General features: G+C 45.8%; 1 protein-coding gene across 1 annotated transcript in view; it reads right to left on the reverse strand.

Moving 5' to 3' along the window:
* LOC138772051 (protein-glutamine gamma-glutamyltransferase E-like) overlaps positions 1 to 17,258 on the reverse strand; it is a 79,374-nt gene that overhangs the window by 4,146 nt on the left and 57,970 nt on the right. Inside the window, exons 6-11 of the mRNA XM_069952143.1 lie at positions 9,313 to 9,490; positions 7,198 to 7,333; positions 6,650 to 6,753; positions 6,206 to 6,448; positions 4,620 to 5,150; positions 1,207 to 1,364 (exon numbers count right to left, since the gene is read on the reverse strand). Of these exons, the coding sequence (XP_069808244.1) occupies positions 1,207 to 1,364; positions 4,620 to 5,150; positions 6,206 to 6,448; positions 6,650 to 6,753; positions 7,198 to 7,333; positions 9,313 to 9,490 (1,350 nt within the window). The remainder of the gene's footprint in view (positions 1 to 1,206; positions 1,365 to 4,619; positions 5,151 to 6,205; positions 6,449 to 6,649; positions 6,754 to 7,197; positions 7,334 to 9,312; positions 9,491 to 17,258) is intronic.

Consider the following 17,258-nt stretch of genomic DNA (forward strand, 5'->3'; position numbering starts at 1 on the left):
GCCAATTTATTTTACCATAGGCCCTGGGCTGTTCACAAAGCTTGGACCCCCTACCCCACAGTAACTATGGCAGTACTAGATTTAGTCTTTTTCCACCATAGTGCAGACTGTACCTGACAGGACCTGTGCTGACATCATAGTCACATGTTAAGGTCCTTCACTATGTTCTCTAACGTTACTGAATTGTCTCCTCGATGCTGTTTTGCCCTGATTATGCAGAATTGCTGTATAAAAAAAGCTGTAATTTTTCGCAAATCATGTCAGAAGTGTAGCCAGGAGACAGTACACCACTGAAAGTATAAGTCTGTTTGGGTGGCCATGGGCCCCCCAGGAGCTCAGGGCCCGGGCGACCCCCCAAAACGGACCTATTGTAATCCGCTGCTATCCAGGAGCCACCACAGAGTACACCATATAGTACTATACACATGCTGTGACCATTACTTTTTGCGAATGGCCTGTCAGGCTTAGTGGCCAGAATGAAAACTGCAAAATATCAGGATAATTTTATAATTAGATAGTACTATTGCTTCTAATATCTGTTACAATTATTATGATTAATTAATATCCAGCAGCTGCCGTCAGATACGGAGGTTCTCAGGGTATTTATGGAGGCATGTTGACTGCAGCAGGCAATATAAATCAGTCATTTAGCAATTTAAAGGGATTTAGACAATTCTCAGTAGTCTATACCTGACCATCATCTTTTCTCATGGAAGTTAGAGTATACTTTAGGTGGTTACTCTATCCTTTAGACAGGCCGGCACTACTATATAAGTAAGGGTTGGACTCCTGGCACCCCAACTGATCTAATGGTTATGGATGGAGCATAGGCCATCAAGGATTTATAGGCTGGAGAATCTGTTCCAGACTGCTGACACTATTAGATGCTGATAGGTTAGGCATGGTACCTATCATATCTCTCTGTGCTTCCCAGATGTAGAGAAAACACTTTTATTCTACATTATCTTGTACAATTAAGAATCTTAGTACAGGCGTCCGGCCCTGCACAACTAGTGTACGCCTCCTCAGAGCTGGTGTCGATTTTTGCCCGTTTTCAGGCTTAAATATTTATAAAACAGGTGCAGGGCCACGCCCCCTTCCCACCTTGTCACGCCCCCTTCCCACCTTGCTGCCCCATTTACTCATCCCTTATCACTAGTTATCGTCTGAATTCCCCATATGAGAATTATTACAGATGAATGTTACCTTGATCGTGATTGGTGGATTCTCCAAGACAATATCCTTTGTAATCACAACTTTCTCACCGAATGGCAATTCACAGAGAGCGACCACTTGTATCATATTGCCATCATTGATGAATTTATGGTAGTGAGAGTAAGGGATCTGCAAGGAGATGCGTGCATCTGGAAAACACAGTATATACCATTATATCCACACTGGAGATGAACCTTTACAGCAGACATAGTATTTCTTCTGTCATTGGATGTAAAATGTGCTGTCCTAGTTTGTGGCTGTATGAAAAACTTAAAGAGCTACAGCACCCCCTAGTGGTCATGGCCAAGTTACTTTACACCAGAAAACAAACACTTGAGATGAGCGAGGAGCAATAGGTAGAATACAGAGGAGCAGCTAGGATTCACGGGGCCCCATAGCAAAAAAAAGGGGCCCCCCTCCCCTACGCACAACACAAAGCACTGTGTGTATATTATATTATATATATATATATATATATATATATATATATATATATATATATATATATACACACACACACACACCAAGAATTCTGCAGCAAGTCGTTTGGTGAAAAAACTTCCAAGTGTTTATTACACAACATGCATGTAACTTTTACCTGTTATGGAATAAACACTTGGAAGTTTTTTCACCAAAGGACTTGCTGCGGAATTCTTGGTTTATGTAGCGGGGAGTCGTGGATTAGGTCTCCAGCTGCTGGCACCCTGAACAACACTTTTTACAGAGTGCACTTTATTGTGGAACATTCTCCCATCCTCCCACCTTTCCTGGCGCTTTTTTTTGGATCAATAATTATGCAAGGGGGTGTTAGAGGCCCTAGGAGCATTCTGACATCGAGAGAACAGCCCCTACAATCAATGGCTGGCTTACTCATGTGACCTCCAGAGTATAAGAACTTGGCTTTTACTGCTCCTCGTCAGATGCCATCTTGAAGGTAGTGAGGGAGAGATCTTGGAGTAGGGGCAGTGAGGATTTAGCAGACTGTAGGCAGGAAAAACCCCAAAAGCCCTTCTTAGGGCTGCTACACAGTTTGTTATATACCTTCAGATATATACAGTAAATAGGCCAGCTACCAGGACATCAGCTACTTAGACAAGCAGAGCATAATTTTCCTGTATACACCTGTCTTGGCCTATTTTATGTAACATCCAAATTGTTGTAGGACACCTTAATGCGCTCTGCCACCTTACATCAAACTTTATAAATATACTCTATATGCCAGTGTTTAATTAGTAGATTTCCTGCTCAATAAAAATTGTCACAGGACAGGTTATTCTGCTCATAAATGAGTCTGTTTTTGCAAAGTGTTTCCTGGACATAATATAGTTAATTGTGCTACAATACAACACAAAGACATATATCCCGGAACTTTGTGTACAGTTATAATTTTTTGCAATGTGGAAGGCTAGAACAAAGGGACAAGGACGGAGTGGGGAAAAGCAGACACAAGCCGTGGGCAACGTGTGAGAAAACAATGCTTGCTGCTGAGGGGGAGCCAGGATTGCGCTTATCCAGCATCGTTGGCTTCATCGGCCAGTTAAGTGTGTGTGTGGGGGGGGGGGGGGGGGGGGGGGTACAGCACTGTTGAAGCCAGAGCAGCGGGAGCAGGTGGTCAAATGGATAGCGGATAACGCTTCTATTCACCTGTCCACCACCCAGTCCAGAGGCGTAGCCATCTTTTTTCCTGCACTTCCAGGGTTGGGGGGGGGGGGACACGGGAAATGGGGCTATTCACTTAAATAACACACATTACAAAGTTGTATAACTCATCTCTAGTAAAAACTAAACCATATTTATCAAATATCAAATGTATAAACAAAGATATTATATGAAAGTAAAGAAGATCTGGGTGGTGTTATATTGTACTGTATGCAGTCCTTCTGATCATTTCAGGAACTGTGGAGATTGGGAGTGCTGCCCTCACGTGGTCAATGTGTGCATTACATGGTAGTCTGCAGCTTGTAAACAGTGTAGTCTATGGAGTGAGACAAATAGAAGTGCTCTGACATCCGCTACCTGTCACCTCCATATTAAGTCCTATCCTGCTTACTGTCCAATGCTGTAGACACTCTGTTAGAGATACAAGTTTAAGGGTTATTCCCTATACTCAGGATAGGGGGTAGCTAGATGATCGTGGAGGGGACCCCAGTGTCCTGTTAGAGGTGGATTATGAGCGGTGCTGCTCTATTCATTCTTTATGGGACATGTGCACCAGCCAAGTACAGTTTCAGCTGTTTCTAGAAGCTCCTATAGACAATGAATGACTGGGAGCCCAATCTTATCACAGAGGAATAATGTCATAAGGGCCAGTTCCCATTACTCCATGTGAACTGGCCCCAAGTAGGGAAAAGAGGTATTCCCATCTGACAAATACCTATGCTTTATTCTGACGTGTAGTGGGGTTTCAGAGGACATAGCTTACACCATGGCACCAGGTAAAGTGTCTGGGAGGTGGTCTTATTCGATTTTATTCTGTGCGCTTAGTCTTCATTGACAGTTCTCTTCCTATCAGTCCATAGTCATCAGGTACAACAATACGTTTAGAGGAACGTTTTAAAGTGAAACTCCTGGAACACCACGGCAAAGGTTTTTCTAACTGACAGGTGCACTTTAAATAGTATGAACATAGCCCTGGTGTGATTGGTGCTGTAATGGCCCAGAACCAATGTGCTATTACTGTGCTCTAGTATCTTCCAGTCGGCACTGAAGTGTTTGTTCCTTGCACTCCCGAGCTCTGAGATTATATCTGTATTATATTTCTGAGATCTATTACCACAGCTTGGCCACAAGCACTTACTTATTTTTCCAGCACATTGAAGCACTGGGCATTAATGCGCTGTTGATCTGATTATGTAAAGTTTTGTATGTGCAGGAGTGTGATAGGTTAGGGGATGAAAACATCAGAGTTGCTCTAGAAAGTTCCCACCAATGGGGCATTGAGTCACCGCAGTTCCTCAACCAATGGGGGGTTAGCTCACTTGTAACCCTATACATAGGAAGTTTGGTCAAGTCTAGTCAGTTCTAGTACTAAGTTTCAGAATAGTGTATCCTGATAGTGTTCCTGACCAGAGAGAAGTCCCTCAGGGTCTGACTCATGGCCAGGTACTGATGCCTTCTTTCGAAGTCCCAGCCTTCCATATGATGGCCTGCTAAAACCATAAGAGGGGCAAATATTTGCAGGCAGGCCAGTGAACTTGTGCCAAGTATCGACTTGTAATGTTGCTTTAAGAAGATTCTTTCAGTAAAGTTTACGCCTACAACTGTTCTACTTACAAGAGAGTGTGTTGGTACATCCAGGGGTAGGTATATACCACTCCTGGCCGCTGTGATACACTTACTACACCTAGCAACCCGGATTACCACAGGTACCATGGCTATGCTCCTGGTGCTATAAGTCTACATACCTTGACTTGGATTGATAATGAGAGACTTCTGATCTGTAAAGATGTCGTTCAGTCGTCTTCCCGTATACAGAACAGAGGAGGCACTGAGATTCACCTTCACGGGTCTGTGATATGGCGTCAGATTTTGTAAAGTTAGGATAAGGTTGATATCTTCTCCAACCACTACAGGACTGAGGAGTCTAAACTTCCCTGAGATGTCTGGACCATCAAATGTCGGCACTGTGGAACGGGAAGGATTCGTTGAAGGAGATGATGGACGGAAACCTGTCCGCGGTGAATTTAATGGACGGGACAGGTCTCCTATGGAGGGTGACGGTGGTAGTGGTCTTCCGCTTCCATGTCTTGTCAGTGGTCTTCCATTTGCCGACGTTGATAAGTTTGGTGTAGAGGATGAAAATCGTCCAAGTCGATTATTACTCCTTGTTCTGTTGCTCACAAGGAAGGGGATCTCATTGATGTTTTCTGATGGATGTCTGTAAAATGTCATGTTTCTGGTGGCCTTCTCAAACACTTCTCTCTCCTGAGGAGATCCTGGATCGACAAACATGTAAACCATTTTTAATATAGTTATAATGAATGCAGATTGTAGTATTACAAAATGTTATATTCCACTTTAAGGGGGCTGTCAAGGATTAGAAGAAACACAGGAACTTTCTTGCAAAAACAGCGCCACCCCTGTCCTCAGGTTGTGTGCAGTATACAATTCAGTTTCATTCACTTCAATGGAACTGAGCTGCATAACCCACACTCAACCTGACAAGAATGGCACTGTTTATGGAGAGAAGTGGCCATGTATTTCTATGTTTGGATAACCACTTTAAGGCTATGTTCACAGTACGTAAGAGACCGGCCGTTCCGTGACCCCGGCCGGGTCACGGAACGTCCGGTCTCTGGCCAGATCATCTCTCGGATGATCTTTCGTCCGCGGAGCTCTGATGCGGGCGCATCAACGCGCGCCCGCATCAGAGCTTCCCAGAGCACACAGTGAAGCGAGCGGCCGGAGCCGCTAGCTTCACTGTGTGAACTGACAGGTCTTTCTGCGGCCGGAATTCACTGAATTCCGGCCGCAGAAAACTGACCTGCCAGTTATTTGTGACGCCGCATAGATCCCAGCCGGAGCGTATACGATGTGTGTACGCCCCGGCCGGGATCCCATTGAAAGTAAGGTTATGTTCCACCCCGCAAAACTAAGGCTGTAGTTCTGCGGCGAGAGCTACGGCCGTAGTTTTATGTAGTGTGAACATAGCCTAAAGCCGGGGTTTGGAACTAAAGCTTTAGCTGTCCAGGCATGATGGGAATTGTGGTTCTGCAACAGCTGGAGGACTGCAGGTTCCCCATCCCTGACTTAAAGGGTTCATCCCACTAAGATATTTGATCAACTAATCGCCTATTGCTCCCAGCAATTTCAGAGTATTGAACAGCTGTCACTTTAATACAGGGTAGAAAACCCCTTCAGTATCCAACTGATTTATTCTAACTGGTAACTAAATCACTATGCAAACCATCACTATGTATAGGAGAACCTCATGAACCAACCATAAAACAGCATAAAAAAAGCTCCATGAATTCTCTGTATACTCTCTTACCTTCTGGATATTTGTAGTTGTGGGTTATATCTACACGGGAATCATTACCAATGGCCTTGGTGCTGATGTTTTGCCCCACATACTTGCTATCATTGTGGGCTTTCTCTTTGCTGCCATCCTTATGGACAACCCAGGTAACTCGATCTGCGTTGACTTCAGCAAACACAAAGGGGGTATCATAACCAATGTGCAAATCTCCTTCTTTGACTGCAATGACTGAGGTGGGTCCACAGCGAAAGACGCCTGAGAGAAAGCAATCCAACTGGTCAGCAAATACAAAGGACTATCCTTCTGTCTATAGTTATACACTTCTTCATAATTCCCTAGAGATGAGTGAGACCTGGAGCCCACTGGTCATATATGGCAATTCCTGCGATCGCATCAAATTTACAAGCTACAAATGTGAGCAATTTCCTATTTATGGACTCTCATTAGTTTTCTTACCTTGACTTTGTTCTTGAGGTGTTGAATCAAGTACTTGCCACCCACTATAGAAAAGACCAAGGTCTCTCCTCATAAACCAGGATTCGTTCCACACATGGAAATTCCTGCATTATAAAGGTCATGCATTAATCTTGTATCCAGAGGAATTAGTACAGATGAAACCACCACCAAAACTTATAAGAGATTGACAGAGATTTCTTAGAATATACTATAGAGCATAAACTGTTCTCCCCTGCCATCACTTTCCATTGGTTCCTAGTCCTGCTTCACAGAACCCACCGGTCTCAGTCTCTACACAAGGAAGTGTCCTCTCGGGCAGTCAAGGGCCCAAGGGACCGCTGCTGAGGCCAATGATTGGCTGAGTGAACCATGCATAGGGACTGGGCACCATTGGATGAATGGCAGTAGGGGATCGGGCAGGAGTGTACCGTTTGCTTGTTTTGTCCTCCCAGCTTGAGCAAAGTGATCAGACAACCCCTTTCTGTCTAGTCTGTAATGATATACAATAAGTGACTCAAAGTAACTCAAAGTAAAAGATGAGAACATACCAGATACTGTCACTGGAGATCTCCAGAAACTTTCCTTCTGCGTCATAGTGCATGTCAATAGCCATGTTCCCATCTGTGTTATGGGCAGAGTTAAAGTTTGTGATGACTCTGGTTGGAATGCCGAGGCACCTGAGGACTGGGAGAACAATAAAGAACAATATCATTGGAGAGGGAGGAGCAGAAAAACAATGTCTAATGTATGTAAGACAACAGAGAAAGGCCAGGAGGCGGCGAATGAGGAGAGATCTAGGGATATCAGTTGCAGCCACTTGCAAATATATAGTAGTACCATCCACCATAGACTAGGCTACAATATGCTACTTTAATAATCAGGGTCAGCTGAAAGTCTCCAACCTGTTATACCCTTCGTGGCAAGTGGGCAATTGGGAAACCGCAGCACTTTGCTGAATCCTAACCTTCTGAATAGCCCTGACCTCCCTACGCATTTCTCCTATAGTGTCAGAATCATTAGGGGGGCTGGTGGTAAGGGAAACAGTGGGGAGTGACAATTACTAATCATTTAGACATCAGGTAGTAATAGACAGAAAAATTGGGGTCCAGGGTCGGACTCCCAAGCCTTACTAACACAGTGTACCAGAAATGCAGGGATCCCAAAGAGTTCATCAAAAACTTGAATATCAGGCAAACATAGGAATTATAATCTGGCAATACACTTGCAATGCAATGTGGGGCCCTCAGGCCTTTAATAACATTTCTTATCAAAGGAAAAATGAATCATAAGTGGTAATCTGAGAGGCGCCTGTAGGGAGAGGCATCACTCCTGTAGACATGGAAATCCTCATCCTCAGCCAAGTGACTCATAGGCCTCAATTATCCTCTCTTCATATAGGAATAAGTCTCTACAGCCACCTCCCCAGCACTGGAGGACTCCAATCACCCACCTGTACACATAACAGCCACAAAGACCCAGCACTGGAGGACTCCATTCACCCACCTGTACACAGAACAGCCACAAAGACCCAGCACTGGAGGACTCCGATCACCCACCTGTACACATAACAGCCACCTCCCCAGCACTGGAGGACTCCGATCACCCACCTGTACACATAACAGCCACAAAGACCCAGCACTGGAGGACTCCGATCACCCACCTGTACACATAACAGCCACCTCCCCAGCACTGGAGGACTCCGATCACCCACCTGTACACATAACAGCCACAAAGACCCAGCACTGGATGACTCCAATCACCCACCTGTACACATAACAGCCGCAAAGACCCAGCACTGAAGGACTCCAATCACCCACCTGTACACATAACAGCCACAAAGACCCAGCACTGGAGGACTCCGATCACCCACCTGTAGACATAACAGCCACAAAGACCCAGCACTGGAGGACTCCGATCACCCACCTGTAGACATAACAGCCACAAAGACCCAGCACTGGATGACTCCAATCACCCACCTGTACACATAACAGCCACAAAGACCCAGCACTGGAGGACTCCATTCACCCACCTGTAGACATAACAGCCACAAAGACCAGGCACTGGAGGACTCCAATCACCCACCTGTACACATAACAGCCACAAAGACCAGGCACTGGAGGACTCCGATCACCCACCTGTACACATAACAGCCACAAAGACCCAGCACTGGAGGACTCCATTCACCCACCTGTACACAGAACAGCCACAAAGACCAGGCACTGGAGGACTCCAATCACCCACCTGTATACATAACAGCCACAAAGACCGAGCGATGGAGGACTCCGATCACCCACCTGTACACATAACAGCCGCAAAGACCCAGCACTGGAGGACTCCATTCACCCACCTGTACACATAACAGCCGCAAAGACCCAGCACTGGAGGACTCCATTCACCCACCTGTACACATAACAGCCACCTCCCCAGCACTGGAGGACTCCACTTACCCACCTGTACACATAACAGCCACAAAGACCCAGCACTGGAGGACTCCGATCACCCACCTATACACATAACAGCCGCAAAGACCCAGCACTGGAGGACTCCGATCACCCACCTGTACACATAACAGCTGCAAAGACCCAGCACTGGAGGACTCCGATCACCCACCTGTACACATAACAGCCGCAAAGACCCAGCACTGGAGGACTCCGATCACCCACCTGTACACATAACAGCCGCAAAGACCCAGCACTGGCCGTACTTCACCGGCTTGTAGTTGTCGTTGAACCATTTCCACAGAATCTCAACACTTCCGTTCCAGCTGTTTGGGTCAACACCATCTGAAAAGTCCTTCTCCCACTTTCCCTCCAGGACACCATAGTCATCATTACTGTTCACCTGGAAGAGAAACATTCAGTCGTCAATATTTCAATTGAAGGTTATAAAATGTAGCCTGAATAATGTTCATCTGGTTACTGACTGCTACGGTGAGAAATTGTTGCATCAAGTTAAAGGGGTTGTCCAGCGAAAATCTTTTTCTTTCAAATCAAGTGGTGTCAGAAAGTTATATAGGTTTGTAACTTACTTCCATTCAAAAATCTCAAGTCTTCCCATACTTAAAGGGGTTATCCAGTGCTACAAAAACATGGCCACTTTCTTCCAGAGACAGCATGACTCTTGTCTCCAGTTCAGGTGTGGTTTGCAATTAAGCTCAATTCACTTCAATGGAATAGAGTTACAAAGCCCCACAAAACTTGAGATAAGAGAGGGGCTGTCTCTGGAAGAAAGTGGCCATTTTTGTGTAGTGCTGGATAATCCCTTTAAAGGGGTTATTCAGCGCTACAAAAACATGGCCACTTTCCCCCTACTGTTGTCTCCAGATTGGGTGGGGTTTTGAAACTTAGTTCCATTGAAGTAAATGGAGCTTAATTGCAAACTGCACCTGAACTGGAGACAACAATAGGGGGGAAGTGGCCATGTTTTTGAAGCGCTGGATAACCCCTTTAATAGCTGCTGCATGTTCTAGAGGAAACCTAACAGTGCTCTCTGCTGACACCTCTGGCCAAGACAGGAACTCTTTAGAGTAGGAGAGGCTTGCTATGGGAATCCCCATAGAAAACCTCTCCTACTCTGGACCGTTCCTGTCATGGCCAGAGATGTCAGCAGAGAGCACTGTGTCAAACTGAAAAGAAAACATTTCCCGCATGACATACAGCAGCTAATAAGTATGGGAAGACCTGAGACTTTTGAATGAAAGTAAATTACAAATCTATATAACTTTTTGACACCAGTTGATTAGAAAAAAAGTTTTTTTTACTGTATAACCCATTTAAATGAGAAAAGACTGTTAATCCATGACTTCTGATGACCAGCATCTGATACATTGATCATGGACCTCCACATTCAGAATCAGAAAACTAAACGATTTCAAAACAGAACAACCAGATCCGCGCTTGTGAATGATGCAAGAAATTCTTTATTAGCAAAAGCCCATAAAACCAACGAGTGAGTGGTTAGTGCCTACGCATTGCAGGTTCTCAACCTTTAGTCATGGGCCATTAACTGGGACCACTCACTCGTTGGTTTTATGGCCTTTCGCTAATAAGAGTTTTTTGCGTCATTCACAAGCGCGGATCCAGTTGTTCTGTTTGGAAGTCGCTGCGACCCTGGTGGAGGGGCAGATTGTGTGCTGATCAGCTGGGAACGGTGAGCTGTATACACCTTCTGTGCTTGGACTAACAAAACTATTACATGACAGTGACAGCTTAAAGGCGGCAGCTCCTGCGCTTATGACCCCTGGGTTTCCCATTGCAGATTTTAAGGTGCGCTGTATATGATGCATTCTGGCCATCTTATTTAAGAATTGTGATGTGCATTAAGATGGATTTGGTATTTCATATTTAAACAGGAACTCCAGGTAGAGGTAAAAGAAAAAAAATAAACCTGCTGCAGAAGCATATAGCATTGCTTACCTGTCTAACCCAGTTTTGGAACTACCAAAAATCCATTCATTGTTTTGTTCTGTATTTTCTGACTAATTCCTGATTGAGCGGTTGTACACAGTACTACAGGTTCCAGAATGCAATGCTTTCCCTCAGCTGTTCATCACAGTCCTTCACCCTGCCTATTCCCCGCCCAAAGCTGTTGCAGAGCATCTAGGTTGTGTTCACACATTGCAGTTTCATTGTGTTACTGAATTATTTGCAGTAATTTATGATTTCATTGTGGTCCCACCCACACAGCGTCACTGTTACTACCTGTAACACCACACAGCACTGTATTCTCTACCTGTAACACCACACAGCGCTGTATTCTCTACCTGTAACACCACACAGCACGCTGTATTCTCTACCTGTAACACCACATAGCACACTGTATTCTCTACCTGTAACACCACACAGCACGCTGTATTCTCTACCTGTAACACCACACAGCACTGTATGCTCTACCTGTAACACCACACACCACACTGTATTCTCTACCTGTAACACCACACAGCGCTGTATTCTCTACCTGTAACACCACACAGCATGCTGTATTCTCTACCTGTAACACCACACAGCACGCTGTATTCTCTACCTGTAACACCACACAGCACGCTGTATTCTCTACCTGTAACACCACACAGCACGCTGTATTCTCTACCTGTAACACCACACAGCACGCTGTATTCTCTACCTGTAACACCACACAGCACACTGTATTCTCTACCTGTAACACCACATAGCACGCTGGATTCTCTACCTGTAACACCACACAGCACGCTGTATTCTCTACCTGTAACACCACACAGCACACTGTATTCTCTACCTGTAACACCACATAGCACGCTGGATTCTCTACCTGTAACACCACACAGCACGCTGTATTCTCTACCTGTAACACCACACAGCACGCTGTATTCTCTACCTGTAACACCACACAGCACTGTATTCTCTACCTGTAACACCACACAGCACACTATATTCTCTACCTGTAACACCACACAGCACACTGTATTCTCTACCTGTAACACCACACAGCACGCTGTATTCTCTACCTGTAACACCACACAGCACGCTGTATTCTCTACCTGTAACACCACACAGCACTGTATTCTCTACCTGTAACACCACACAGCACACTGTATTCTCTATCTGTAACACCACACAGCACTGTATTCTCTACCTGTAACACCACACAGCACGCTGTATTCTCTACCTGTAACACCACACAGCACTATATTCTCTACCTGTAACACCACACAGCACACTGTATTCTCTACCTGTAACCCCACACAGCACTGTATTCTCTACCTGTAACACCACACAGCACTGTATTCTCTACCTGTAACACCACACAGCACACTGTATTCTCTACCTGTAACACCACACAGCGCGCTGTATTCTCTACCTGTAACACCACACAGCACTGTATTCTCTACCTGTAACACCACACAGCACTGTATTCTCTACCTGTAACACCACACAGCACACTGTATTCTCTACCTGTAACACCACACAGCACCCTGTATTCTCTACCTGTAACACCACACTGTATTCTCTACCTGTAACACCACACAGCACCCTGTATTCTCTACCTGTAACACCACACAGCACACTGTATTCTCTACCTGTAACACCACACAGCACGCTGTATTCTCTACCTGTAACACCACACAGCACTGTATTCTCTACCTGTAACACCACACAGCACGCTGTATTCTCTACCTGTAACACCACACAGCACTGTATTCTCTACCTGTAACACCACACAGCACGCTGTATTCTCTACCTGTAACACCGCACAGCACGCTGTATTCTCTACCTGTAACACCACACAGCACACTGTATTCTCTACCTGTAACACCACACAGCGCGCTGTATTCTCTACCTGTAACACCACACAGCACTGTATTCTCTACCTGTAACACCACACAGCACTGTATTCTCTACCTGTAACACCACACAGCACACTGTATTCTCTACCTGTAACACCACACAGCACCCTGTATTCTCTACCTGTAACACCACACTGTATTCTCTACCTGTAACACCACACAGCACCCTGTATTCTCTACCTGTAACACCACACAGCACACTGTATTCTCTACCTGTAACACCACACAGCACGCTGTATTCTCTACCTGTAACACCACACAGCACTGTATTCTCTACCTGTAACACCACACAGCACGCTGTATTCTCTACCTGTAACACCGCACAGCACGCTGTATTCTCTACCTGTAACACCACACAGCACTGTATTCTCTACCTGTAACACCACACAGCACACTGTATTCTCTACCTGTAACACCACACAGCACTGTATTCTCTACCTGTAACACCACACAGCACACTGTATTCTCTACCTGTAACACCACACAGCACGCTGTATTCTCTACCTGTAACACCACACAGCACTGTATTCTCTACCTGTAACACCACACAGCACTGTATTCTCTACCTGTAACACCACACAGCACACTGTATTCTCTACCTGTAACACCACACAGCACTGTATTCTCTACCTGTAACACCACACAGCACGCTGTATTCTCTACCTGTAACACCACACAGCACACTGTATTCTCTACCTGTAACACCACACAGCGCGCTGTATTCTCTACCTGTAACACCACACAGCACTGTATTCTCTACCTGTAACACCACACAGCACTGTATTCTCTACCTGTAACACCACACAGCACACTGTATTCTCTACCTGTAACACCACACAGCACCCTGTATTCTCTACCTGTAACACCACACTGTATTCTCTACCTGTAACACCACACAGCACCCTGTATTCTCTACCTGTAACACCACACAGCACACTGTATTCTCTACCTGTAACACCACACAGCACGCTGTATTCTCTACCTGTAACACCACACAGCACTGTATTCTCTACCTGTAACACCACACAGCACGCTGTATTCTCTACCTGTAACACCGCACAGCACGCTGTATTCTCTACCTGTAACACCACACAGCACTGTATTCTCTACCTGTAACACCACACAGCACACTGTATTCTCTACCTGTAACACCACACAGCACTGTATTCTCTACCTGTAACACCACACAGCACACTGTATTCTCTACCTGTAACACCACACAGCACGCTGTATTCTCTACCTGTAACACCACACAGCACTGTATTCTCTACCTGTAACACCACACAGCACTGTATTCTCTACCTGTAACACCACACAGCACACTGTATTCTCTACCTGTAACACCACACAGCACTGTATTCTCTACCTGTAACACCACACAGCACACTGTATTCTCTACCTGTAACACCACACAGCACTCTGTATTCTCTACCTGTAACACCACACAGCACACTATATTCTCTACCTGTAACACCACACAGCACTGTATTCTCTACCTGTAACACCACACAGCACTGTATTCTCTACCTGTAACACCACACAGCACTGTATTCTCTACCTGTAACACCACACAGCACTGTATTATCTACCTGTAACACCACACAGCACGCTGTATTCTCCACCTGTAACACCACACAGCACACTGTATTCTCTACCTGTAACACCACACAGCACGCTGTATTCTCTACCTGTAACACCACACAGCACGCTGTATTCTCTACCTGTAACACCACACAGCACACTGTATTCTCTACCTGTAACCCCACACAGCACTGTATTCTCTACCTGTAACACCACACAGCACGCTGTATTCTCTACCTGTAACACCACACAGCACGCTGTATTCTCTACCTGTAACACCACACAGCACTGTATTCTCTACCTGTAACACCACACAGCACGCTGTATTCTCTACCTGTAACACCACACAGCACACTGTATTCTCTACCTGTAACACCACACTGTATTCTCTACCTGTAACACCACACAGCACGCTGTATTCCCTACCTGTAACACCACACAGCACGCTGTATTCTCTACCTGTAACACCACACAGCACGCTGTATTCTCTACCTGTAACACCACACAGCGCTGTATTCTCTACCTGTAACACCACACAGCACTGTATTATCTACCTGTAACACCACACAGCACGCTATATTCTCCACCTGTAACACTACACAGCACGCTGTATTCTCTACCTGTAACACCACACAGCACACTGTATTCTCTACCTGTAACACCACACAGCACGCTGTATTCTCTACCTGTAACCCCACACAGCACTGTATTCTCTACCTGTAACACCACACAGCACGCTGTATTCTCTACCTGTAACCCCACACAGCACTGTATTCTCTACCTGTAACCCCACACAGCACTGTATTCTCTACCTGTAACACCACACAGCACTGTATTCTCTACCTGTAACACCACACAGCACATTGTATTCTCTACGTGTAACACCACACAGCACGCTGTATTCTCTACCTGTAACACCACACAGCACACTGTATTCTCTACCTGTAACACTACACTGTATTCTCTACCTGTAACACCACACAGCACATTGTATTCTCTACGTGTAACACCACACAGCACTGTATTCTCTACCTGTAACACCACACAGCACGCTGTATTCTCTACCTGTAACACCACACAGCACACTGTATTCTCTACCTGTAACACTACACTGTATTCTCTACCTGTAACACCACACAGCACGCTGTATTCTCTACCTGTAACACCACACAGCACTGTATTCTCTACCTGTAACACCACACAGCACTGTATTATCTACCTGTAACACCACACAGCACTGTATTATCTACCTGTAACACCACACAGCACACTGTATTCTCTACCTGTAACACCACACAGCACACTGTATTCTCTACCTGTAACACCACACAGCACGCTGTATTCCCTACCTGTAACACCACACAGCACGCTGTATTCTCTACCTGTAACACCACACAGCACGCTGTATTCTCTACCTGTAACACCACACAGCACGCTGTATTCTCTACCTGTAACACCACACAGCGCTGTATTCTCTACCTGTAACACCACACAGTACGCTGTATTCTCTACCTGTAACACCACACAGCACTGTATTATCTACCTGTAACACCACACAGCACGCTGTATTCTCTACCTGTAACACCACACAGCACGCTGTATTCTCTACCTGTAACACCACACAGCGCTGTATTCTCTACCTGTAACACCACACAGTACGCTGTATTCTCTACCTGTAACACCACACAGCACGCTGTATTCCCTACCTGTAACACCACACAGCACGCTGTATTCTCTACCTGTAACACCACACAGCACGCTGTATTCTCTACCTGTAACACCACACAGCACGCTGTATTCTCTACCTGTAACACCACACAGCACGCTGTATTCCCTACCTGTAACACCACACAGCACGCTGTATTCTCTACCTGTAACACCACACAGCACTGTATTCTCTACCTGTAACACCACACAGCACACTGTATTTTCTACCTGTAACACCACACAGCACTGTATTCTCTACCTGTAACACCACACAGTACGCTGTATTCTCTACCTGTAACACCACACAGCACGCTGTATTCTCTACCTGTAACACCACACAGCACGCTGTATTCTCTACCTGTAACACCACACAGCACGCTGTATTCTCTACCTGTAACACCACACAGCACTGTATTCTCTACCTGTAACACCACACAGCACGCTGTATTCTCTACCTGTAACACCACACAGCACTGTATTCTCTACCTGTAACACCACACAGCACACTGTATTCTCTACCTGTAACACCACACAGCGCTGTATTCTCTACCTGTAACACCACACAGTACGCTGTATTCTCTACCTGTAACACCACACAGCACTGTATTATCTACCTGTAACACCACACAGCACTGTATTATCTACCTGTAACACCACACAGCACGCTGTATTCTCCACCTGTAACACTACACAGCACACTGTAATCTCTACCTGTAACACCACACAGCACTGTATTCTCTACCTGTAACACCACACAGCGCTGTATTCTCTACCTGTAACACCACACAGCACACTGTATTCTCTACCTGTAACAGTAACACGGCCGTTTCTAGGGCCGGGCGGGCCGGGCCACCGCACGGGGCGCCCTCAGCTAGGGGGTGCCCCGGCGGTGCCCGACAGCGCCCAGCCCCCCCTGCACTCACCCAGAGCAAATTGAAGGCTAAGGGCCGCTGCCGGACCAAGTGTCTGGCAGCACCCTTATTTCGGCAGCGGCCCTTA

This window comes from Dendropsophus ebraccatus, chromosome 14 (assembly GCF_027789765.1).
Source record: "Dendropsophus ebraccatus isolate aDenEbr1 chromosome 14, aDenEbr1.pat, whole genome shotgun sequence".
NCBI lineage: Eukaryota > Metazoa > Chordata > Amphibia > Anura > Hylidae > Dendropsophus > Dendropsophus ebraccatus.